Source organism: Felis catus, chromosome E3 (assembly GCF_018350175.1).
Source record: "Felis catus isolate Fca126 chromosome E3, F.catus_Fca126_mat1.0, whole genome shotgun sequence".
Taxonomy (NCBI): Eukaryota; Metazoa; Chordata; class Mammalia; order Carnivora; family Felidae; genus Felis; species Felis catus.
Window position 1 is genome coordinate 7,197,725 of NC_058383.1, and position 24,263 is coordinate 7,221,987.

The 24,263-nt window shown below is 43.6% G+C and overlaps 1 protein-coding gene across 1 annotated transcript in view; it reads left to right on the plus strand.

Moving 5' to 3' along the window:
• The window catches only part of ZKSCAN1 (zinc finger with KRAB and SCAN domains 1), a 66,351-nt gene that overhangs the window by 6,752 nt on the left and 35,336 nt on the right, over positions 1 to 24,263 (plus strand). The window contains exons 2-6 of the mRNA XM_045048277.1: positions 3,138 to 3,650; positions 4,119 to 4,272; positions 6,228 to 6,319; positions 6,596 to 6,722; positions 9,199 to 10,088. Of these exons, the coding sequence (XP_044904212.1) occupies positions 3,225 to 3,650; positions 4,119 to 4,272; positions 6,228 to 6,319; positions 6,596 to 6,722; positions 9,199 to 10,088 (1,689 nt within the window). The 5' untranslated portion in view covers positions 3,138 to 3,224. The remainder of the gene's footprint in view (positions 1 to 3,137; positions 3,651 to 4,118; positions 4,273 to 6,227; positions 6,320 to 6,595; positions 6,723 to 9,198; positions 10,089 to 24,263) is intronic.

Sequence of the window (24,263 nt, forward strand, 5' to 3'; positions counted from 1 at the left end):
AAAAATTGTATACATGTAGTATTATACCAGTATTTTATATAACAAAACAAGGATACATTTAATTGTGCTATTCAAAAAATACTTTTGTGTTTTAATTGTACATGATCCCTTTTCTACCAAAATTACCAAAAAAAATTTTTAATGAGAGCCGTGTAATTAAAAATGCTTTCTAGCTTAAAGTTCTTGGCTTTGGATGATAGAGCAGTTGAATGCTCTGTCTCTAAAACTTGAATTTGATGCTGTTGAGATGAAAAAGATACCTCACAAAGATTTGCCAGTTCAGATGGAAAAAACACATTGTCAGGTCTGCTTAGTAACTATTGGTCCTATCCACCACGCAAATTTTTGTTGTTGAAATTCAGCTAGTACATTTCCGTTTTTCAGACCCTTAAATCATCTGTTCTTAAAAACTAATCAAAAGGTGGCATGCCTAGCTGGTTCAGTCAGCAGAGCATGATCTCGGGGGTTGTGAGTTCAAGCCCCATGTTGTGCATAGAATCTACTTTTAAAAAAATCAAGGGGTTCCTGGGTACCTCATTCGGTTAAGCATCAGACTCAGTTTCGGCTTAGGTCATGATCTCACAGTTGATGGGATTGAGCCCGTGTCGGGCTTGGTGCCACTGTTAGCGTAGAGGCTCCTTGGGATTCTGTCTCTCCCACACTGCCTCTGTCTTTCTCAAAATAAATAAATTTTAAAAAAGAATCAAAGGTGTTTTAAGTGTTTTTTTTTTTTAAGTTTTTTTTTTTTTTTAATTTATTTTGAGAGCAAGCGCATGCACGTATGCAAGCAGGGAGACAATGGCGGGGGGTGGGGGGGTGGATTATCCCAAGCAGGCTCCACGCTGATGGTGTTGTAGGCATCGACTTGAGGCTCAATCCCACGAACCGTGAGATCGTGACCTGAGCCGAAATCAAGAGTCCGATGCTTAACGGACTGAACCACGCAGGCACCCCTGTTTTAAGTTTTTAAAAAACAGACTTTTGGGGGCACCGGGGTGGCTCAGTCCATTAAGCATCAGACTCTTGAATTCGTCTCAGGTCATGATATCATGATGGGATTGAGCCCCGCACTCACAGCATGGAGCCTGCTTCAGATTCTCTCCCTGTCTCTCTGCCCCTCTCCCTCTTGTGCACTCACTTGTTTGCTCTCCTCAAAGTAAATAAACATTAAAAAAAGAAAAATCTTCTTTAAAACACAAAAACAGACTTTTAAGATCTTAAAATTCTTCATTTGGAAGATTTTATACAGTGTAGAAAGTATAAATATTAACAGATGATTAGGTTTGTCCAGGATACTTAGTATCATCTCTGGAAGTTACAATTACGTAACAATGTCCGCCCCCCCATACACTTTTTTTTTTTAAGCAGCTCCTGTGTCACTTATTGGTTGATTTCTTGTTGAATTAGTTTGACATTCGTTCTTACCCACTAATCTGTGTGAGTGAAACCTTGATGTAGGTAGGAGCTTCATCTGTGCCATTTTCTTAACGTGTGTTTCCACTGTTTGCATTTCTTCGAATTGTGCTTTTTCTTTTTTTTTTTTTTTCAACGTTTATTTATTTTTGGGACAGAGAGAGACAGAGCATGAATGGGGGAGGGGCAGAGAGAGAGGGAGACACAGAATCGGAAACAGGCTCCAGGCTCCGAGCCATCAGCCCAGAGCCTGACGCGGGGCTCGAACTCACGGACCGCGAGATCGTGACCTGGCTGAAGTCGGACGCTCAACCGACTGCGCCACCCAGGCGCCCCTGAATTGTGCTTTTTCTGTTGGAGTCTTTAAGCTGCTGGTCTTTTTTCTTCTTTTCTTTTTTCCAGATGTAATTGACATATAAGATCATATTCCAGGTGTACAACATAATGGTTTGATATTTGGGCAAAACGATCACAATAAATCTAGTTAACATCTGTCACCACAATTACAATTTTTTTTTCTTGTGATGAGGGTTTTTAAGGGCACTTAGCAGCTTTCAAGTATGCAATACAGTGTTATTCACTGTAGTCCCCTTGTTGTACATTATGTTCCTATGACTTCTTTAAGACCTGGAAGTCTATCATTTGAGCCCTGTCACCCAGTTTGCCTGCCCCTGTACTTGTCTCTTTTATGAAGACAAGATTAGTTCAAGCTGGATAAAATAATCCATTATTCCACATAACTGGTCTCAGGTAAACTGGGAGATATCACAGTACCTAAAAGTGAACAAGTGAAATGAGGAAATTTTGGCAGCCCTCTGTGTGGGGGAGGGAGGTTCTCGCTTTTTCCTTGGGACGTACCCTGTGACATGTGCCGGTTCGACATTTAACCAAGGGTGGGTGTTAATGTCAGTTTGCAACATGCTGTCTGTAGAATGGCACTGGCGGTCGTGCCTCCCTACTAGTGCTGTTGTGTCCGGAAATAAGATGACGTGTGTACTGCTTGAAGCCTTGTACCTGGCGCCCTGCTGACACTCAGCTCTCTCTGGGACGAGCACTTAGAAGCATGGCGTCGTAACCTGCTGTCCTGGAGGTTAGGTGTTCAGACTCAGGCACACACCCTAAGGGTGTTATTGGCCTGTTGGACGTTTCTCTCTGCACGCTTTTTTTTTTTTTTTTTTTTTTTTTTAAGGGGCACCTGGGTGGCTCAGTCGGTTAAGTGCCTAACTCTTGATTTCAGAGTTAACTCTTAACTCAGTCGGTTAAGTGCCCTAACTCGTGCAGGTCTGATCTCTCGGTTCATTTGTTCAAGCCCCACCTTGGGTTCTGCATTGACAGTGTGGAGCCTGCTTGGGATTCTCTCTCTTCTCTCCTCTCTCTCTCTCTCTCTCTCTCTCTCTCTCTCTCTGTCTCTCTCTCAATAAACAAACAAAAAAAAACTTAAAAAGAATTTATTTTTAAGTAATCTCTACAGTCAACATGGGGCTCAAACTCACAACCCCGAGATCGAGAGTGTGCCACATGCTCTACCAACTGAGCCAGCCAGGCACCCCCTCTCTGTAAGCCTTAACATATAAAATGACGGTGAAAACAGTGTGACTCTGGAGGTTTTGTTTTTTCTTTTGCTTTTCAGAGGCATTTTCAGTGCCTTGATGTGCAGCCTTGTGTGAAGTGTTGACACAGGTCACTTTTCATAAAGGTACTAATAGTTATGTTTACTATGTCAGGAACAATACCGAAACATATCAGAAAACATCTAGAACAGAAAGGAGAGCACAGACCCTGTTTGGATCAAGTCAGCTCCCTGAGCCTGAATGATGACTGCAGAATCCAGGGAAGCCACAGGTCTGTCCCCCCAGGCTGCCCAGGAGAAGGATGGTATCGTAATAGTGAAGGTAGAAGAGGAAGATGAAGAAGACCACATGTGGGGGCAGGATTCCAGCCTGCAGGAGACGCCACCTCCCGACCCAGAGATTTTCCGCCAACGTTTCAGGCACTTCTGTTACCAGAACACTTTTGGGCCTCGAGAGGCTCTGAGTCGACTGAAGGAACTTTGTCACCAGTGGCTCCGACCAGAGATAAACACTAAGGAGCAGATCCTGGAGCTGCTGGTACTGGAGCAGTTCCTCTCCATCCTGCCCAAGGAGCTCCAAGTCTGGCTGCAGGAATACCGTCCTGATAGTGGGGAGGAGGCCGTGACCCTTCTGGAAGATTTAGAGCTTGATTTGTCAGGACAGCAGGTAAGAAGAAGGTGAAACCTATTCTGTACAAGCAGCACTTGGGCTGTAAGCCTGGAGCAAAGAGAGAGTTGCAGTTTGAAGCTGGCACTGGTAGTCTTTGTGGCGGTTATTCTTCTCCGCTCAGATGGATGCTAAGAGGTGCTCTGGCCTCCTTCGCCTGCATCCACTCTTTATATGTACCCTCTTTCTGTTCATTTAACGTTTATTTATTTTTTTGGGACAGAGAGAGACAGAGCATGAATGGGGGAGGGGCAGAGAGAGAGGGAGACACAGAATCAGAAACAGGCTCCAGGCTCTGAGCTGTCAGCACAGAGCCCGACGCGGGGCTCGAACTCACGGACCGCGAGATCGTGACCCAGGCTGAAGTCGGCCGCTTAACCGACTGAGCCACCCAGGCGCCCCTCTTTCTGTTCATTTAAACTCCGGTGTAAAAAATGATTTACCCATAAACCCACCATTTGTCCTCAGGTCCCAGGTCAAGTTCATGGGCCTGAGATGCTTGCCAGGGGGATGGTGCCTCTGGATCCAATGCAGGAGTCCTCAAGCTTTGACCTTCATCATGAGGCCACCCAGTCCCATTTCAAGCATTCATCTCGGAAGCCTCGCCTCTTGCAGTCACGGGGTAAGAAAGAAGCAAGATTTCATGTGGGGGAAAGCAAACTGTCCGGGGTGGGAGTGCCCTCTCTGTGTTGCTGAGGGCCTGTAATAAAAAAATTTTTAAGCATGCTTGTTTTTTTTTTTTTTTAATCATTACACTTTATTGTCATTATTAATAAATAAATATTGGGGGAAATGAAACTTACAGCTCAACCTCAGGAGTTAACGTTACTGAGATGGTAAATAAAACGTGCATCATGAACTGGGGTGGACATTACATTATTCTTGGAATGGTTAGCGTTTTGGATGTCCAGATTTTCTTTTACAGGAAAGTGCTAGGAAGTGGTAATATATTTCCGGTCTGGGTTTTAAGACACTCTTGTTAATGTCCTAAGTTGCCTTGAAAAGGATCAGTTTTTAAAATTCATTTTATTTCAGACGTGTCAGAATGTTGTAGAACGTCTTTTTCTAGCTTCCAAAAATTTCAAACAGTGTGGAAAGGATGGGAAAAATATTTTGGTTTTTTGTGAGGAACAGGAGGAAAAAAATCATTTCAGGGTCATGTAAATGAAAATCAGTTTAAGTTTTTTTTCCTCTGAGGGAAATATTAATGTCTTTATCCAATTTAAAAATCAAAGTAGGTATGTAGACATCTCTAAAAACAATAACATACTAAAAGTCTAGTTGTTCGAGAGGAGTTGATAAAGGAATGTTCCTTATCCAATGTGTTTATTTGTGATGGCATTTAAGGCGTGAATATTAGAGCTGCAGGAAACATTCTCTGCGTGTTGGAGAAATCCATGTAAATCAGTGCATTGTGATGTTTGATTCACCACTGTCCATGCAGTCCCAGCCATGTCCTGTCTAGGACTTGCGAGGTCTCTCTACCCTTCACGTGGGGGAAGCCAGAAAATTGAAGAGGGTATTTTTAGTTTTAAGTGCCAGATTAAGAGCTTTTTGTCCCCAGAGTTAGCAGTTTTAGAGACCCTGACACCTACCCTTGATGCTTACTAAATAGATCTCCAGGGAATTCAGCCATTTGCGTTTATCCTCAATTCCCTCTTGACACTACCCCTCTTCCAGAGTCTTTCCTAATTCTCAGAAGGTTAAAATGCTAGATACTTGGGTCTTTTTTGCACATTTTGCTTTAGCTTCTCTTTAACCACCTGGTCTGAAATAGTTACAGGGTTTAGTAATTCAGTTTCAAGTTCGTTTCTCTTCTGTCTTTGCAGCTCAGTAACATCATCTGTTTATCCAGTAATACTTCCAAATCTCACATTACTTGGCAAGGGAAGATTTTAATTTTGCGGTTTAGAAATTTGTGCAGTTGTTCTTACACATTGCAGTTAGTGTGATCATCTGATCGATGTCTTGTATTAGATCCGTGTCAACCCATGCTTTTATATACTTGTGAATGTCTTGTCGACATTTGAAGCATGTATGCATTTTATCAGAAAACTGTGGCTAAGTGAGGGAGAAAAGTAGAAGCACAAAAAATGGCCAGAATAGATTCCCTTGTTACTCGGAGTAATGTCTCTGTTCTGAGACATTACTACGGAAGATTGTTAGCACTCATGTTTTATTGTTCATAACTCAATGAAATTCTGATGCTCTGGCTCTTTGGATTGCGGAAAATTAAATTGTGAGCCAAACTTGAATCATGGACTGAATTAACCCATATCTGTAGCTGAGAATAGGAAGCTGGCTCTGCCATTCTTAACTGTGTGACATGAGACAAGTCGTTTACCCTCTCAGGGCTTGGATTCCCCCTCATTAAACTAAAGGGATTGGACCAGGTGATTCCTTGTGACTCCCACCTAAAAGTCTTTTCTTTGTTAAATTCTCCGTAGTTAACTATTCTGTAGTTAAGCACTGAACATCGAACATGCTGGTGCAGGAAAGAGAGTGCCCCAGGCCCTTCTTGGAGGGGAGGCCCAGCACAGAGCTGGTTTCACTCACAGCTCCTTTCTCCTCCCTCAGCTCTCCCTGCCACCCACGTTCCTGCCCCTCATCACGAGGGGAGTCCCAGAGACCAGGCGATGGCATCTGCACTATTCACAGCAGATTCCCAGGTGAGCTGTGGGCCCCTCTGCCCTCCTGAGACCCTCGTGTCTACCTCTCTTCCTGGAGCTCTTTTAGCTCTCTCCACCCAGGACACAATCTTGATGCCCCAACCCACAGAGTAGCCCCACTCCTCCTGATCCCATTCACTAGAGCCTTATGGTCACCTTTTCTTTCCCGGCATCCTGTAGGTTTGCAGTCAATTCTGTCCCTGACTCCAGGGTTGGGTGATGGGGTTGTCCCTGAGCTTTGGGAGAACTGAGTGTGGGGCTCTCATATTATTTCAGGCAATGGTGAAGATCGAGGACATGGCCGTGTCCCTCATCCTGGAGGAATGGGGATGTCAGAACCTGGCTCGGAGGAATCTCAATAGGGACAACAGGCAGGAGAATTATGGGAACGTGTTTTCCCAGGGTAAGACTAATGCAGGATTGTTGTCTGAGATTGTTTTGCATCTTTTTTTGTTAGTTGTGGAATTTCTGATGTGGTCAGCTGAGAGTTGACAAGGATTGAGAGACTACTGAGCCCCCCCCCCCCCTTTTTTTTTCAGACCAATTAGAGAAGGAGCACAATTCCATTTACTTAGCCCCCAAAGCCTGATACTGTGATTCCCTGATTCCAAGTGGATTTTTTACCTTTCAGTAGTTTTTGCTGTTAGAAATCAGAAATACTCTTGTGTTCTGAGTCCTCACCTCTTCAACCAATCTGATCCTAGGATTCTTCTCCGGTCCCCTTGGGTTGCAATGTAGGTGCCTCTGTCGAGGGGGTAGAATCTGTATTTCCTATTAGGTCCATGTGAGACCTGATCATTGGTCTAGTCCTAACCTAGGACCACATTCCTGGAGTTACCAAGCATCCTCCCCTGGGCTTTCTGTCTTTTTCCATCCTGCGAGCACAGCTCCACAACAGCTTTATTTAATTCATGAACTTGCGCCTGTTACCTCCCGTGTGATTAGGATTCCCAGTTTCCAAACCCAGTGCTGGTCTTCTGTGGAGAGGTCTGTTCCTGAATGAGTAGTAGGAACAAAAAGTTTTAAGAGACATCATCCAGATAAGACAAGGTGACACAATTGACAAACATTCCCATTTGTCCCTGCAAGACCTCAAGCCTTGGAAGACAATACTGGACAGCAGCTCCCAAATAAATAGTATCATGGGGGGTTCACAGTGAGACTTCTGCCGGGGGGGGGGTGGGGTGGGGGTGGGGGTAGGGAGGAGGGTCACTGAAGGGGACTGAAGAAGGAACCTCAGGTTTTGTCTTCAACCATAGATATAACCGGGTGATAGTTTCCTGGTTAAGCCAAGGAACTGATCTGTGTTTATGAGCTGGGTATTACCTATCCCATGATAACTTCAAAAAGCAAACAAACAAAAACTATCCAGATAACCAAGGACTTTGGCATGGAATTCAAAAGAAGTGGACTGATGTCCTCAGTATTTATGGCGATTTCATCACTAAAATCAGAGGTTAGATACTGTTCAACTCTCTGTAATTTCTTTCGGAGGTCTGTTTGGGATAGTGCAGACCCACTTGGAAAGGGTTCTTAAAGCCCAAGTAAATAAAGAATAGGGTTGAGATATCTTGGGTCTCTCCCTAGATGATTGTAGAGATAGATAGGTAGATAGGTAGATAGATAGATAGATAGATAGATAGATAGATAGATAGATAGATAGATAGATAGATAATCTCTACATACACACATTATAGATATATATATATGTAGTTATAAATAATACTGTGTGGTTTTTGAACAGTTTTCAATCTCTATTTAAAAATAACGACATGCAGAATTTAGCAGTCTACAATAAAGGTGTATTCCAGTGTTTTACCAGTGCATTGGTTGCTACACGAGAGCGTCAGCTTTGTGTTTGTAAAATTCGGGATTTTTACATTCTCTCTGTCATGGGCCGTATACAGAATTGTTTTCAGTTTCTTTTCTGTTCTCCATTATTCTCAGTGGTCTGCCAGTGAAGGTTCTAGATATGTTTATTAATGCCCCAACCAGCTGCTTCCCCCTTGTCTCTGATACCTGAGCACTGTCAGCTCTGTGCTGCTCTCACTGGAGGAGATAATCTCCTGTGTCTCAAAGGCCTATGTAACCTGCCAAGTCCAGAGCTCCTTGTTTTGTCCGTTAACCGTGGACTTGTAAAAAGCTCACAGAATTGGAGAAGTATTCACTTTTCCTTTATTAACTATGTATATGCCTTTCTTTGTGCTAATACCACTTACTGTTTTCTAGGAGAGACCTGTCCATTCTTTTTTCAAACTCATACTTTATTAGAAATGGAAAGTGATTTTTTTTAATGTTTATTTATTTTTGAGAGAGAGACAGAGTGTGAGCTGGGGAGGGACAAGAGAGACAGGGAGACACAGAATCCAAAGCCAGCTCCGTCCAGGCTCTGAGCTGTCAGCACAGAGCCTGACGCAGGGCTCGAACTCACAAACCGTGAGATCATGACCTGAGCCGAAGTCGGACGCTCAACTGACTGAGCCACCCAGGCACCCCTGGAACGTGATTTTTTTTAAACATATATTCCTTCAAATTAATTAGGGGGTGACCATTCATACAACTGTGAATGATGACCTCCTGCATTCCTCATTCCTTCCTTCCCTAACTGGTCCTGCTCCCTCCGCTCTTCCCAGGTGCATGCTCCCATGCTGTCAGCACACTGCCCCTGCTGTCCTCCTACTCTGTCTGCCCTCTCCTCCCCAAACTCTGCTCCCTGTTATCCCCATTCTCTTCCCCTGTTTTTCTCATATTTCATCCCTGTGGATACTGTGATGCCACTTTACAGGCATGTAGAAGCTTCCTGGAGAACACTGTCACTTGATTGATTACCCCACAGGTTGAAAAGAAAATGTTGCTATTTGTATTTTCTGTTGTGTCAGGTTGTGAAAACAGGAATGAGAATGAGGAGTCAGCCTCAAAGGCTGAAAACGCAGAAGACTCAGCATCACGTGGGGAGACAACAGGAAGATTCCAGAAAGATTTTGCAGAGAAACGTGAACAGCAGGGCAGAATAGTAGAAAGGCAGCAAAGAAACCCTGAGGAAAAAACCGGAAGAGAAAAAAGAGATTCGGGGCCAGCTACAGTCAAGGAAAAAAAACCCACCACGGGAGAGAGAGGTCCAAGGGAGAAGGGTAAAGGGTTGGGAAGAAGCTTTAGTCTGAGTTCAAACTTTAACACCCCCGAAGAGGTGCCGACGGGAACGAAGTCCCACAGATGTGATGAATGTGGAAAATGCTTCACGAGGAGTTCAAGCCTTATTCGCCATAAAATAATCCACACTGGAGAAAAGCCCTATGAATGTAGTGAGTGTGGGAAAGCCTTCAGTCTTAACTCAAACCTTGTCCTGCATCAGAGAATCCACACCGGAGAGAAGCCTCATGAATGTAACGAGTGTGGCAAAGCCTTCAGTCACAGTTCAAATCTCATTCTCCATCAGCGGATCCACTCTGGAGAGAAACCTTATGAATGTAATGAGTGTGGGAAGGCCTTCAGCCAGAGCTCAGACCTTACTAAACATCAGCGGATCCACACGGGGGAGAAACCCTATGAATGTAGTGAGTGCGGAAAAGCTTTCAACCGAAACTCATACCTTATCTTGCACCGGAGAATTCACACACGAGAAAAGCCGTACAAATGCACCAAGTGCGGCAAGGCCTTCACCCGGAGCTCGACCCTCACTCTGCACCACAGAATCCACACGAGAGAGCGAGCCCCCGAGTACAGCCCCGCCTCCCTAGATGCCTTTGGAGCATTCCTGAAAAGCTGTGTGTAAGGCAAGGAGTTGTCCACAAGCCATTTCCCCCTTCTGTTTCCAAAATTACCTTAGAGACGTGTGCCCACGGAGGGGAAAAAAGGCAGCCTCAACAGATTATAAAAGTCACACTTAAGGATCCTTGTAGCTACATCAGCAGTGTTCTGCCTTTGCATAGTCTGTGGGCATGTAATCCCTCCACACAGCCCCTGCAGGGGAAAGCTAGTCACATGGAGAATCCTCACGATACTTCCGTACAAGACGAAAGCACACATCACGGCAAAACGTCAAGCTTTTCAGTAATGAGGATACCTTTTAAGGTGCTCTTGGCCCAAAAAACCACAGTACAAAATTGAAAGATGAAGATTGGCCCCGTGAAAACGATACTGAGGTTTAAAGCTGCTTGCTGCAAACAAACCCCACTTGCCCAGCATCTTGCTATCCCGTATTTCTCAAAAAGAGGAACAGTTGAAACAAAAACTGCATTGGGACATGCTGCTCAAACTAGTTCTAGAGATGATAAGTTATATATGTGATCACTGGTAGCCTGCCAAAGCTATAGAAATCTAGGACTGTGCTGATCAGTATCAAACCAAAGATTTCTGGCTCTTCCTGAACGAGGGTACGTGCACCAGTCTACAGTTCCAAAGGACTGCAACAAATGTAGATGGCTCTATCCTCATCACTGAGATAAATCCTACTGAAATGGCAACAATGATTCAAAACCCTTCTCTCCCTTCTCGAAATCCCTAAAGCACTATGGCACTCCTAAATGCATTTCTCCACAAGCTAGCACTTGATTGTATACTGTCTTTTAATCCACCATTGTTTCGTGTATGAAAGTTTTCATCCTGCCCCCTGCCACACCCCAGCAAAGAGATGCTTCGACCGTCAGGGGATATATTTACATCCCCGTCAGCACTGGACACAGTGCTGAACACCTAAGACGCACTCATTATACCTGACTTCTAACAGGACTTTCTATGCTTATGATAAAGTCCTGTGTGAATCATGAGTACCTGAAGTATGGTAGCCTGGCCCAACTTTTGAAGAGGACCTTCGGAATCCGAGGCATGCTAAAGCTCTGGGGTCTGATGCTGTTTTTATCCTGAATATAAAAGAAAGGTGCTGGCCAGCTGCCTGCATAGACTCTTCCTAAACACAGATCTGTGAGTAAGTACCATGGAATGTCAGAAGTGACTTTATTGTCATCATCTTAAGAAAAATAGGAACATTTACTAAGGCCAGTTTTTAACATCTTTCTGTTCCAAAAGATCTTAGAATTCTCTTCAGTCAGCTGTTGAACGTGATCATTTAGGCACTTTCTGAGTCATTTGTAACTAAATATAGTTCAGAAGCTATAATTTGTGTTGCTTTTCAGAAAAAGGAAACCTGTAGAGTGCATCCCCCCCCCAACACACACACTTTTCCAGAAGCTTTGCAAAAGCATTTGATATCGTTAGCTGGCAATTACCAAACAAGTTTGTTGCTCTGAGGAGTTCACCAACAAGCTGAGACGTGGTTGGGTGTATCATAGTTGAACTGCACAGCATCTCTTCTGTTTCTTACCCCTGAAGACTGAGGGGAGGTTCTGAAACTCATCTTTTCCATCGTCTGTGCAGGAGGAAGCAATTGGCTGCCTAGAAACTAATGGCAGACGTTTTTCAGATACACATACGGGAGACACAGGTAGCATGGGCTACATAGGCAGTCCTCAGGGACTTGGGTAGAGATGACTCTGCTCCTGAGAGTGTGCAAATGATGGTGGACAGCCCTGCACAAACTTAGAAACAGACTAAGAGCAGACCCGAAGACTCCCCTTCCTGGGGGAACCCCACATAGAGTTTGAGGTTTTCCATCAAGAAACAAACTATCGTTGGCCAGTTGTTCAGTGACCCAGCAGCTCAAGCCTGGGAGACAGCATGGCTGTATGGGGAACCAGTAAGGTGGGGACAACTGTGGCCTCAGTTTCAGACCAAACTAGAAATTCTGCACAGCAGTAATTCTTTGGCCTCTCTTTAGAGCTGGGACCGACCACAGCTCCCCTGTAGCTTCTGAACGGTCCTGTCAGTGTTGGCTGAGGAAACTTCAAGGAAGTCTGCAGGTGACCAGACTATTTCTGTCCGTCCAGTTTCAGACCAACAGAAGAGATAGTCCAGAAGAATATGCCTCCATAGCTTTTTATAGTCCGTGAAGCTGGAAGAAGTGCTTTTAAGGTTTTTTTCAGAGAGGACGCCACAGTGGAGGCTTCACGGCTGGTGCTCATCAGCAAAGACTTGCCACTGGGGAGCACCAGGAGCAGCAGGCCGCTTAACCCCAGGCACTGATCAAAGCACTGACTGTTCTGGAGAGGGAACGAACTTGGGTTGGTTCCACATTGGTCCTTTTTTGTTGTTGTTGTTGTTTTTAGCCATAACTCCATGCTGACATTAATTCAGCCATCGTTTTGGGGTTTTTTGTTTTGTTTTGTTTTTGTTTTTGTTTTTTTGTTTTGAAAAGGAAAGTTCAGTCCAGCCTGTGCCCTCCTATTTCTCTTCGTTGCCGACCACGGGGGAGCCACGGCGGTTGCCTCAGATCTTCAGCAGATGCACTTCTGAAAGCAGCCATTTGAAAATGCATTTTCTGGGGGCCGGGGGGGACAGGCTATGGGTGTTCACGAAAACCTTTCACATTGGTCCATTTATCAGCTGCTCAGTGTAGAGTGTAATTGGGTCACGGTCAGAAAGGCTCACCACATCTCATTAGTGTGTCAGGACACTCAGAAGTTCTTGACTGGCCGAAGTCTATTAACAAACAGTTTAAGTACTCCGTAGTTAACCATTAGCATGCTAGTTGACCTGATGGAAGTTTTTGAAGGGTTTTTAAAGGATATACCTTAAATACACCTGCCAGGAAGATAAGTAAAATTCTTCAGATTGTGGGGGGGATTTGTCTGTATTCCAGCCTGGCAGGCAAGGCTCCAGCCTGAAAAGACAGATCTCTGAGGCATCTTGATATGTAAGACACTTCGTGTTTGATCAAAGGCATAAAAGTGAAACTGTGCTAAATGTGTACAGACAGCTCGCTGCATTTGATACGTGAGACCATTGACATCTTACATACATCAGAAAACTCATTCCAGGAAAGAACCTCGAGAATGCGATAAATATGGCAAAGCCTTTCATCACATCTCAGCCCTTGGCATCCAAAAACTTACACTGTAAATAAACTTTATTAATATTGTATGTGAGGAAAACTTTCACGTATACCACTCGTTGCTTTGGACAGAAAATGAATTCCGTCAGTATGTTCCAATCATGTAATGAATTTCAGATACACTGCAGAGGAAGCCTGATCCACTCCAGAGGATCCACAGAAGAAAAAAAATGTGGGGAAATGCTAAAAAGAAGGCAAAAATTGTTAAAAAAATTGTTCATGTTGGGTACTTCTATATATTTTGTATGACCCACAATGTCAATGTCTGTGTTTTGTACCTTCAACCCCGGTTGTGATTCTGTGTATTCCCTGTAAACAGATAATGTATTTTATTTTAATCTATTTGACGGAACACATCACTCCAAAAGAGCAAAACTTCTGGAGTGAGTAGTGAAGGAGTTGATGTGGGTATAGACAAGAAGTTGGTTTACAGAACGGACGAGGGGGAAGAGGAGAGAAAACCTTTAGAGTTTGGTGCTCACCAAATCAGAAGAGATTAGTAGATTCCTTAGGAGAGACAGGTCAATAGGCCTCTAAAATGGAACAGTTCCTATAAACATCTGCAGCTTCCTGCGCATTTTCTCTTCAAAGCCAGGAAGTGGACCTCTTAGCTGCCAGCTCACCATTTCAGGCAAAGAAAATGGGTTCTCTGAGCTTGCGAGGTGGGGGAAGAGGGGCTTCTCCAGGAATCAAGAGTAGGGAGTGCACTGGAAAGGCCCATTGGGACCCATTAACCTGACCAGGTCATATAAACTATGGCCCTGCTTCCCCCACTCACTCTGTTCTTTATGCTTAGGCAATTTGGGTTAGCAGAACGCCAGGATGGGCCCTTTCCTGGAAAACCGGCATCCAGTTCCTGGCATGGCAGGAAGTTTTTCTGATAAGGCTTGAGAAGCGTTTTGCAGTATTTGCTTTGGCTGTGCTCCTGTGTAGCTTCCCTGCTCCCACTTACTTCCCGTGATTATTAGAAGGCTTGTGAAGATTCATAGCTGTGAAGGAATTTTTTTCTTCCTTTTTATCCTAGAGTTGATCACCTTTTATTCCAGGGTCTGGTCACCCTGATGTCCTCATCTGAAGCTAGCTAACCAGGTTCATCCTACCATCCTCATGGAAGATTCGTTATGTGAATTGGAGTAACAGTATTAAAATGTAGTCAAACGGTGACAGCAATACTTGCCAGAGGAGCCATATTTTTGTGTGTCCAGCTCTGAGCAACTTCTCAGAAATATTTATGAGGGGGCTGGGTTCCCCATCTGGGAAACCAAATGAAGGTCTGCAGGTTGTGAAATGAAATGTAGAGTCAGAAGAAGAAACTAAGTGGTATAAATAGATCTTTTCATAGAAGTTAGAGTAGATTTTTATTTCAACTACTACTGGAGAGTTTAATAAAAAGCATTATTTGCAGAGTTTTCCTAACCTAGGTTTAGATTTTGTTTTTAGAATGGACACACTACTGTACATTTAAAAGCAGTTACTTATTTTGCTATTCAAATTAATTTTTTATTATATCTGAAGATGAAATTATCTGTTTTACTTTTCAAAGCTTTGTAAAACAAACTTGAAGTTATAGGGAGGCTAAGCCATCTCCAATTCTGCAGGTCAAATAAAAGTTGGAGAAATAACTTTGGACATATCATACAACAGAATGTGTCAATGTGAGAACTTAGTTTCATATTGTTCTGTTTGACGGTGGAGGGCACAAACCTCATGTTTTCCTCTTATCCTGAAACAGTGGAAGGTAAGGAGAGGCATGAGGTTTGGCTTCTAAACACTGTTATTTTAACAGCTTTTTTTTTTTTTTTTTAATGTTTTGAGATTTCTCCCCTCCGTTTACTTAAAGAATTATGGCCCACTTAGAATTACATGGTAATTAGCAAAGCTAATTGGTCTTCAAGTTCAACTTTCTCCCTTCAGCAAGCACTCATGAAGCAGTGAGGCCGAGTGAGTGTCTTAAGACATAAAAAAAAATGAGACCTGCAAGTGATTGAAAGGTGGTAATAAAACTCAGATTTCATTCCAGTTTCAGATTTGGGTTTTAAGTTTCTTGAGTCCAGGGAAGGGACTAGGCAAGCGCAGTCGCCCCGACTCAGGTGTGTGTGTTACTGCTTGCTCGCCTTCCTCCTCACCTCAACCACTGACCAGTGTAAGTAAGGTTTCTTTCTGCCCTAGCAAGGACAAAGCATGTTAGGCTCAGACCAGCTTCTGCCAGTAGCAGGGGTTACATGAAAACGAATAATTGGGGGGAGGGGGGATGGGGGGGGGAGAAGGCGGATGGTGATTGTGCAGAAAAATCTTGTTCTAAAACAATACGAGTGTGAGGGTAAGGGTGGGGAGGGTTACAAGCAAAATCAGCGATTATTTTAAAATGAACATATTGTATTTTTATTAACTTGTAGTTAAATATAGGTTATTACAACCAGGTCAACATGATAAGCCTAAATCTATATAGAGAGCTAACTCAGGCATTGTCTTGTTTATCTGTAGACTGGATAAGACAAACCTTTCCTGTTCTGTCAGTCCCTAGTTTCTTAGTTTAGAATAAGTTAGATCGAAAGAAGAAAATGTGTCTTTGTAATACCCGCAGAATTAAGTTCTTGCTGTTGAAACCTGGCTTCTCATTTCACTAGTCTTAGGAGAGTCCAGACGCTTGGTAGATGTTCAGGAAGTGATTTTTAAATTGCATTTGTTCCTTTAAAATCCTCATTAACCTTTCTAGGAAGGCTTCTTTGAATAAATAATGGGATCTTAGAGGAAAAGTGGTTTGTTTTTTTTAAAAGCTAGGGAACTCCTCTATTGAAAATCATTTGAAAACTTGATTGAGGACTTAAGTTTCCATTATGAGAAATGGCAGCAAAATGACACTTACATGCATTTATAGTCAATGGTCCATTGTAGGCGGCCGGTGGTGTCTGATGAATGTTAGAGCAGTGAGGTTGGGGAAGGAGATTGTGGGGAATTGTAATAAATATCTATGTTGTTTCTCTTCTGGGTCATGGTAAAACAATAAATTCTCACCTCTAGGTGGCAGTGTTGGTGGCGTTTGCTTTTTGTCCTCCTTCGTTGCATAAATACACATTTTGGGTGAAGGAAAAAGTATAACTTCAAAGTTAAAAACAACTGCACCCCTGCAGACCATCTTCGCAGCCACGAACGTGCTGTAAGTAACTTCACAGGAGCACGTTCCAAGCAGCCTTTCGAAGGCAACCAATGAAAACCTGTGGTGTGAAGTAGCTCTTCCCGATACCCCAAAACACGATTTTCTCAGAAGACGGAACCATTAAAACAACCTTTGACCAATTTATGACACTCCAAAAAAAACTGAACATCCTAACGGTTGGTGCAGCAGGTGATCTGTTCAGATCTTCACACTGTGACTTCTCCCCTGATAACCTGGTTCTGTTATTGTGCAATGTAGTGAAACAGACTCCCATTTGATTTTTTTTTCTTACTTTGTCTCATTTAAATGCTTTATACACCCTATTTAGAAACCAGAATCGAGGCGTGAAACATTCTATCTGCTTCTGTTTCAGGGTTCTTAAGGACTACTAACTCCTGCCCTGCCTGCTCTAGTGGAACATGCAAACTCTTTTTAAAGTAAATAAAAGAAGTAAAAGGTGGCACATGTGAGAAAAAAAAAAAAGTTTTTTATGCATTGATCTTCACAATAAAATCCCCCCATTCAGGGGAACTTTGCCCTGTCCAAGGGTCTTAGCACCCCGCTCCCCCCACTGCCCAGAGAGCAGAACCTGAGCTGAGGGCTTGTGTGCAGATGATTCATTCGGGGAAGTGATTCCAAAGAACTGAAGTGAGGGACGGGGTAGGCCGAAATGGGAAGAAATCCAATCCGTTATTGAACTTGGTCACTGCCGTGGAGGATGAACCCTGTGGCAAATTCTGGCCCTGAGCTAATAAAATCGGCCTTGGGTAAGCAGAGGACGGGAACCTTACCGCACCCCCCCCCCCCCAGGGCAAACTGGAGCTCCAAGAGCCAAGGGTCAGGGTTTCTTCCGGAAGCTTCTCAGCTTTTTACTCTGCAGTCCAGTTCAAACCCTGGTGGCTGCCTTGCCTTCCTCTCTTCACAGCTGCAGGAGGGAAAGGTGGGTGAGGCCACCTTCCTTCCACCCTTACCTTGGTGGACAACCCTATTCGCTGCCAGAGTCTTGGGTTCCCAGTGCAGGTGTCTTCTGCTCTCCAGTCCCCTGTGCTAGTCACAGCTTCACTTCACCCTTTCTCAGCAGATGTCCCTCAGTATTCTTTCCCAAGGGCCCAAGTCCACCAGGACGTACCTCACTGCCTGGTCCTTCCTGCTCCCTGGAGCCCCTGGCCTTGCTCTCTGGTGCTTCCATGCCCCTCACCCGTCAACACCTGTTCTATGTTTAAGTAAACACACCTATAGTTATAAGGAGCAAAAGCAAATTCTGAAAATCTTTGGACTTTGTCCTTTCCTTTTGGGCTACCAAATTCCTCTCTCAAGTGGACCATGACCGCTCTTCTCATCTCTTAGGTGCTGATCTCCCTCCTGTACCTCAGCTCTTTCCCAACCGTTTAAATGGAAGATCACAGGTGTTCTTGACAGCATTTTCCCTCGTCTTCATTCTCCCTTATCTAGAGCACTTGGCCATTTCCTTGAAACTCCGTCAGTGGCTTGTATTATGCTATCCTTTGGCGGCTCTCTCTTCACTCATGAATAATAAACATCATTTTTTTCTAATCCACACATCAATTTTCCAAAAAAAAAACAGTTGACTCAAAAGTGCAGAAACAGGCCTAGAAAATGAAGTGACTTACCCAGTAAATGGGAGAGCAGGATTTTATTTCTAAATTTTTATTTTGAGAGAGAGCATGAGCAGGGGAGGGAGAGAGAGAATCCCAAGCAAGCTCTGCACTGTCAATGCAGAGCCCGACTTGGGGCTCAGTCTCATGAACAGCAAGATCATGACCCGGGCTGCAGTCAAGAGCCCTAAGCTTAACTGACTGAACCACCCAGGTGCCCCCACTTTATTATTTTTTTTAATTTATTTACTTCCTTTTTTTTTAATTTTTATTTATTTTTGAGAGAGACAGCGTGTGAGCAGGGGAGGAGCAGAGAGAGGGAAACAGAATTCAAAGCAGGCTTTGCGTTGTCAGCACAGAACCTGATGCAGGGCTCGAACTCACGAACTGTGAGATCATGACCTGAGTTGAAGTTGGACACTCAAGTGACTGAGCCACCCAGGCGCCCCTATTTACTTCCTTATTTTTAAGTAACCTCTCTACCCAACATGGGGCTTGCACTCAACTCCGAGTCGCATGCTCTTCTGATTGAGCCAGCCAGGTGTCCCCAGAACTAGATTTTAAAACCAGGTGTGTGACTCTAGCAACCATTCTGTTATGAGCTCAATTTTCCCTCCTTCATAAATCACTCACATGATCCCACAACTATGCTTATGGAACAGCCTCGCACAATGGTTAAACGTACACAGGCCTTGGAGGGAGCCAGTTTGCCTAGGATCAAACCCTTCATCCACCACTTACTTGCTGTGTCTTAGTTACCTCATGTGCAAAATGGGCAGAGAGTTCCTATAAGCATTAAATGAGTCATTACATGTAAGTCATGTGCAACAGTGCCTGACATAAGTGTTCCAAAAATAGGTCACCTGTTATTTCCTCCATGGGCCTCTCGATCTCTCCTGAATATTTATTTAGCCCTCACAAAAGTCACTTTTTTTAAAGTGAAACATCCTGGCATGTCCTCCATTCCATGAGTCCCTAAAACACATAACCCTGAAATCAGCTCCTTGTGAAACTGGGGACCCTGGCTCTGGGCCCATTTCAGTCCCAAATGTTATGTGCAAAAATTTCACAAGGCCTCTCTGATTAAAGTTGCCTCACTCCAGCTGATGCAAGTCCCTTTGCAATCTCAAATCCTCCAATGAACCAGAATTTCCCCTGGAGGAGTGAAAATTGCTGCCCAGGCTTAAAGGAGCCCTTCCTTGCTTGTCCCAAACTACCCATGTCCCTTTGCCAGTGGACTTACTACCTCCAAGTCTTCAGCGTGGCCTCTACTCTGGATGCTTGAACACAGGAGGTGGTAGTCTGACTCTACCCTACCTGGGTTAAGTTTGTCGCGTGCCCTACATTTAGTTCTGGATTGCACATTTTAAAAGAGAAACAGTCCAAGTGCTGGATAATAAAAGCAACACCACCTCGTGTGTACAATAAAGGGTTTTTTTTTTTTTCTTGGTGAAGAGAAAACTCACGGGGAACTTGGTCTCTTCCCTCAAATACCTAAAGGCCTGTCATGATAAAAGAGGGATTTAATTTGTTCTGCGTGACTCCCAAGACATAGAACCCAAAAGCCTTTGCGACAAACACTGACAGGCCATGTGCTAGGAATAAGAAAAGGAAAGAGTGACAGCAGTGAGTAAGGCAGATGAGTGAAGGGGCTCTGCCTGGCTGCTACCAGGACAAATGAGAAAAAGGCACCCCTTCCTCAAGACACTTAGTTGACTGCCTTCTGCCTTGCGGGGTACAAGTTGCATAACTGGAGTAGCCCTTGTGGAAGCCACTGGGAGAAGAAAGAACCTTGTTGCAGGGCCAGCCAGAGCTGTAAGAATTCAGGCACTCAGGTATGGCTGGGGGACTCTCAGAGGCAGGGGGCAGGCAGAAAGGGATTTTGCATTGGGGAAGGCTGGGCCAGATGCCCTTTGTGATCTCCTTCTATTCTGACATGATGCACATTTTTTTCTGGGTTCTTCCAGAAACTAGGGGAACAACTTGCAACCTGCTCTTGTAAAAGTCTTGGCAGGAAACTTCACCTTCTCTTATTAGGGAGAAGGCAGGTGGCTCCTTCCAGAGAGGGCAGAGTTGAAAAAAGTGCCTGTGATGGGTAGAGCCACATCTGTCCCTGGGGAAGGGGGCATGGAGGCTAACATTAAACCAGAGAGGGGATCAGAAATAATATTGTAGCCAAGAACACTTAGTGATAGAGAACAAACTATAGGTTGTTGGAGGAGGTGGGTGGGAGATGGGCTGGATGGGTGATGGGTACTAAGGAGGCCACTTGTTATGATGATCACTGGGTGTTGTATGTAAGTGAATTCAGAATCACTGAATTCTACTCCTGGCACCAATATAGCACTGTCTGTTAACTAACTAAAATTTTAAAAATAAATAAAATGATCAGGTTAAAAAAAATAATACTGTTACCAAATAAACATTTTACCTTTTTAAATATTTTCTTAAAGTTTATTTATTTTTTTGAGAGAGAACAAGAGCTCCAATGAGTGTCGGGGAGAGGCAGAGAGAGGAGAGAGAGAATCCCAAGCAGGCTCTGTGCTGTCACCACAAAACCCAGCACAGGACTTGATCTCATGAACTATGAGATCTTGACCTGAGCCGAATCAAGAGTCAGATGCTAAACCTACTGAGCCACCCAGGCACCGCCCAAATAAACATTTTATTTTATTTTATTTTATTTTATTTTATTTTATTTTATTTTATTTTATTTTATTTTATTTTATTTTATTTTTTCAACGTTTATTTATTTTTGGGACAGAGAGAGACAGAGCATGAACGGGCGAGGGGCAGAGAGAGAGGGAGACACAGAATCGGAAACAGGCTCCAGGCTCTGAGCCATCAGCCCAGAGCCCCAAATAAACATTTTAAATGATTAAAAAAATATATTGTAGCCAAAAGTGATGAAGACTAGAAGTCTCACTGTTGGTATAGTCAGTTACAAAGCCAGTGCACTTCTGTGTGATCCAAACACTTGAAGTTGTCAGAGAAGGTGGGGCACCTGGCTGGCTCAGTCAGTAGAGTGTAGGACTCTTGATCTCAGGGTTGTGAGTTTGAGCCCCACACTGGGTGTAGAGACTACTTAAAGTTGTCAGAGAAGGTACTATTATGCCCATTTTCCTGATAATCAAATTGCAGATCTAAATCTCCCAAGGCTCATTGGCAACGGAGCTCCAGCTTCAAGCTGTGAGGTTGTCTGACTACATCACTCTGCTTTTATTCTCTTTTCCTTTCATTTTATTTTTTCTTTCTTTTTTAAAATATACATATTTAAAGTTATCTCTACACCCAATGTGGAGCTCAAACTCAGGACCCCAAGATCAAGTCACAAGCTCTACTGACTGAGCCACCCAGGCGCCCATCCTTTCATTTTCTTTAGCTGAATGATTGTTTTTGCAGCTCCCCAACATGCTGTACGTGTGGACCCCTTCCAGGAAGAAAAAAAAGGAAGTTTTCACAGTTGGAATGGGACAGAAGTTCGCCGAGCCCTGTTTTAGGAGAAATCAAGATTTGATCACCCTCTACTGGCTAAGCATAGTGACGGCAGCAAAAAGAAGCCGTGGTGAGAATGAGCAAGGAAGATCCAGAGAGTCACCATTTTAGGGACAAACTTGACCACCATGCTGCTGGTAGGGAAGGGAGGAAGCTAGAGCCTACAGTAACCAGTGGTAGGTAGCTTTTCCCCTTCTGGATTTCTGCTACAAGGAGAAGGAATGCTTTTTCTTTTTCAGGCCAAATAACCTTTCAAGCAAAAAAGAACTGGATAATGTAGAGAAAAATGGGAGAGTATGGAGGTCATTTAGGAACCATGGACCTTCAGAGGGCCCTCGGTCAGTTCAGACATTTTACATTCCAAGATTCAGAAGCAACTTTCAGATCATGGAACTGTTGCAAGTGATCGCTGGGACCTGATAGATTTTAAATATTTTGAAGGGCTGGCAAGAAGAACAACTACATTTTGTGAGATAAAAGGACCAATCAAAACCAGGGTTGAAATTGTAGGAAAACAGATTTTTGCTTTAATGTAAAGAAATTCCAGCAATTAGAACGTCCCAAAAGGAGGGAACTGTTCTCTAAATGAGTAAGCTCCCTGCCATGTAAATGGTTAGAAGCAGAGGGCTGTTCACAGAAAGAGTGTTTGCACGTTAACAAGAGGCTAGTCTGTGGTTGCCTACGATGCCTTATTCAGGCACCATTTATTGGTCTCATCTCTATTTTCATTGACCACATCTGCAATTATTTGCTTACATATCTGCCAAGAACTGTATTTTTCATTTTTTCCTTGTGCTTTAATACAATGGCTGACACATTCTTGGTATTTGTCAAATGAATTCACTGGAAAAGTATGAGGTTCTTGGAAATCAAAACTGTTCTGAAGAGGAAATGCAGGTGACACACCACAGTGAGCCACCAGTCAAGTTGGCTAACTTTTCCTTTGCTCTCTTGTGGTTGTGCTATAGTTATTTTAATGGAAGAAAATAATGACTCACCCTAAGTTAATTTGCTTTAATAAAGTATGATTTGCATGGATAGCCTGTTGATCTTCCTAATGCTTTTAAAAAAATTTTTTTTAAAGTTTATTTAGTTTGAGAGAGATAGAGTACGTGTGTGTCAGAGAGGGACATAAAGAAGGAAAGAGAGAAAATCCCAAGCAGGCTTAAGTCAGTCCAAAGCCCAACTCGGGCTTACTCTCATGAGCCATGAGATCATGACTGAGCCAAGATCAAGAGTCAGACACTTAACCTACTGAGCCACCCAGGCAGCTCTATCATCCTAATGCTGTTTTTAAAAACCTGTTGAGATAGGGGCACCTGGGTGGCTCAGTTGGTTGAGCATCCAACTTCTGCTTGGGTCATGATCTCATCGTTCATGAGTTCGAGCCCTGCATTGGGCGCACCGCTGTCAGTCCAGAGCCTGCTTTGGATCCTCTGTCCCCCTCTCTCTCTGCCACTCCCCCACTCACCCTCTCTCTCAAAAAGGAGAGAGAGAGATGAATAATAAACATTTAAAAAAAAAACTTTTGAGGTATAGTAAGGACACAGCATTGAATTAGAGAATCTGTATTCTACTCTCAGCTCCACTACCAACTAGCTCACTAGTGTGGCTTGGATATGATTTCTCCAGGCATTGGTGTTTTGTTTTATTTTTGGTGCTTTTTTTTTTTAACGTTTATAGAGGGAGATAAAGAATCCAAAGCAGTCTCCAGGCTCCAAGCTGTCAGTGCAGAGCCTGATGCGGGGCTCAAAGTCATAAACTGTGAGATCATGACCTGAGCCAAAGTCAGACACTTAGCTGACTGAGCCTCCCAGGTGCCCCAGCATTAGTTTCTTCATCTGAAAACAAGAGCATAACCAGATTATCCTTAAGGTCTATTTTGGCATTAATATTTTCCAATTCTGGGCCCCTTTGCTTTAGACAGAGCAACAGGCTTGGAATTGGAAGGATTTCCTTCAGGCCCCAACATCACAGCTCACTGGTTGCATGGCTAGGCAAAGATCCTTTTGACTAAGAGACTGGATTGAGCACGACCAAGACATCAACATGCATGTGGCTCATGGAATTGTGCAGGTTTCCTGGTTTTCCTCTAGTGATTCTGTTCCCTTCAACCATCTCTTATTCCTCCAGTCTAATTCAGAGGCAGTAGAGTATTTAAAAGCACAGGCTTTGGAGAAAAGAGCCAAGTGTGAATCTTGACTTTCCAGCAGATCACTTGTATGACACTGGTCAAGGTACTTACTTTTCTGAGCCCCAGTTTCCTGATCTGTAAAACAGAGATTTCAATATTTCACAGGGATAAGTATTCTCAGGTCTAGAATATTTCATAGGATTGATATAATGAAGATAAATGTGTATAGTAGATTGTTCCCCAAAATAGTCACATTATCTCCCATCCCACATACTCTTTCACAATGAAATAGAGAAATTTCTTTCACCAAGGAATAAAGTCTGTCTTCTTCCCCTTGAATCTGGCCCAGTGGCCTGTTTAATTTTTTTAAATGACTTATTTATTTTTGAGAGAGAGAGAAAAAAAAAAAACAGAGGAGGGGCAGAGAGAGAGGGAGACACAAAATCTGAAGCAGACTCCAAGCTCTGAGCTGTCATCACAGAGACTGATGTGGGGCTTGAACTCACAAACTGCAAGATTATGGCCTGAGCCAAAGTCAGACACAACCGACTGAGCCACCCAGGTGCCCCTGCACACAGTGGCCTGTTTAAACAATC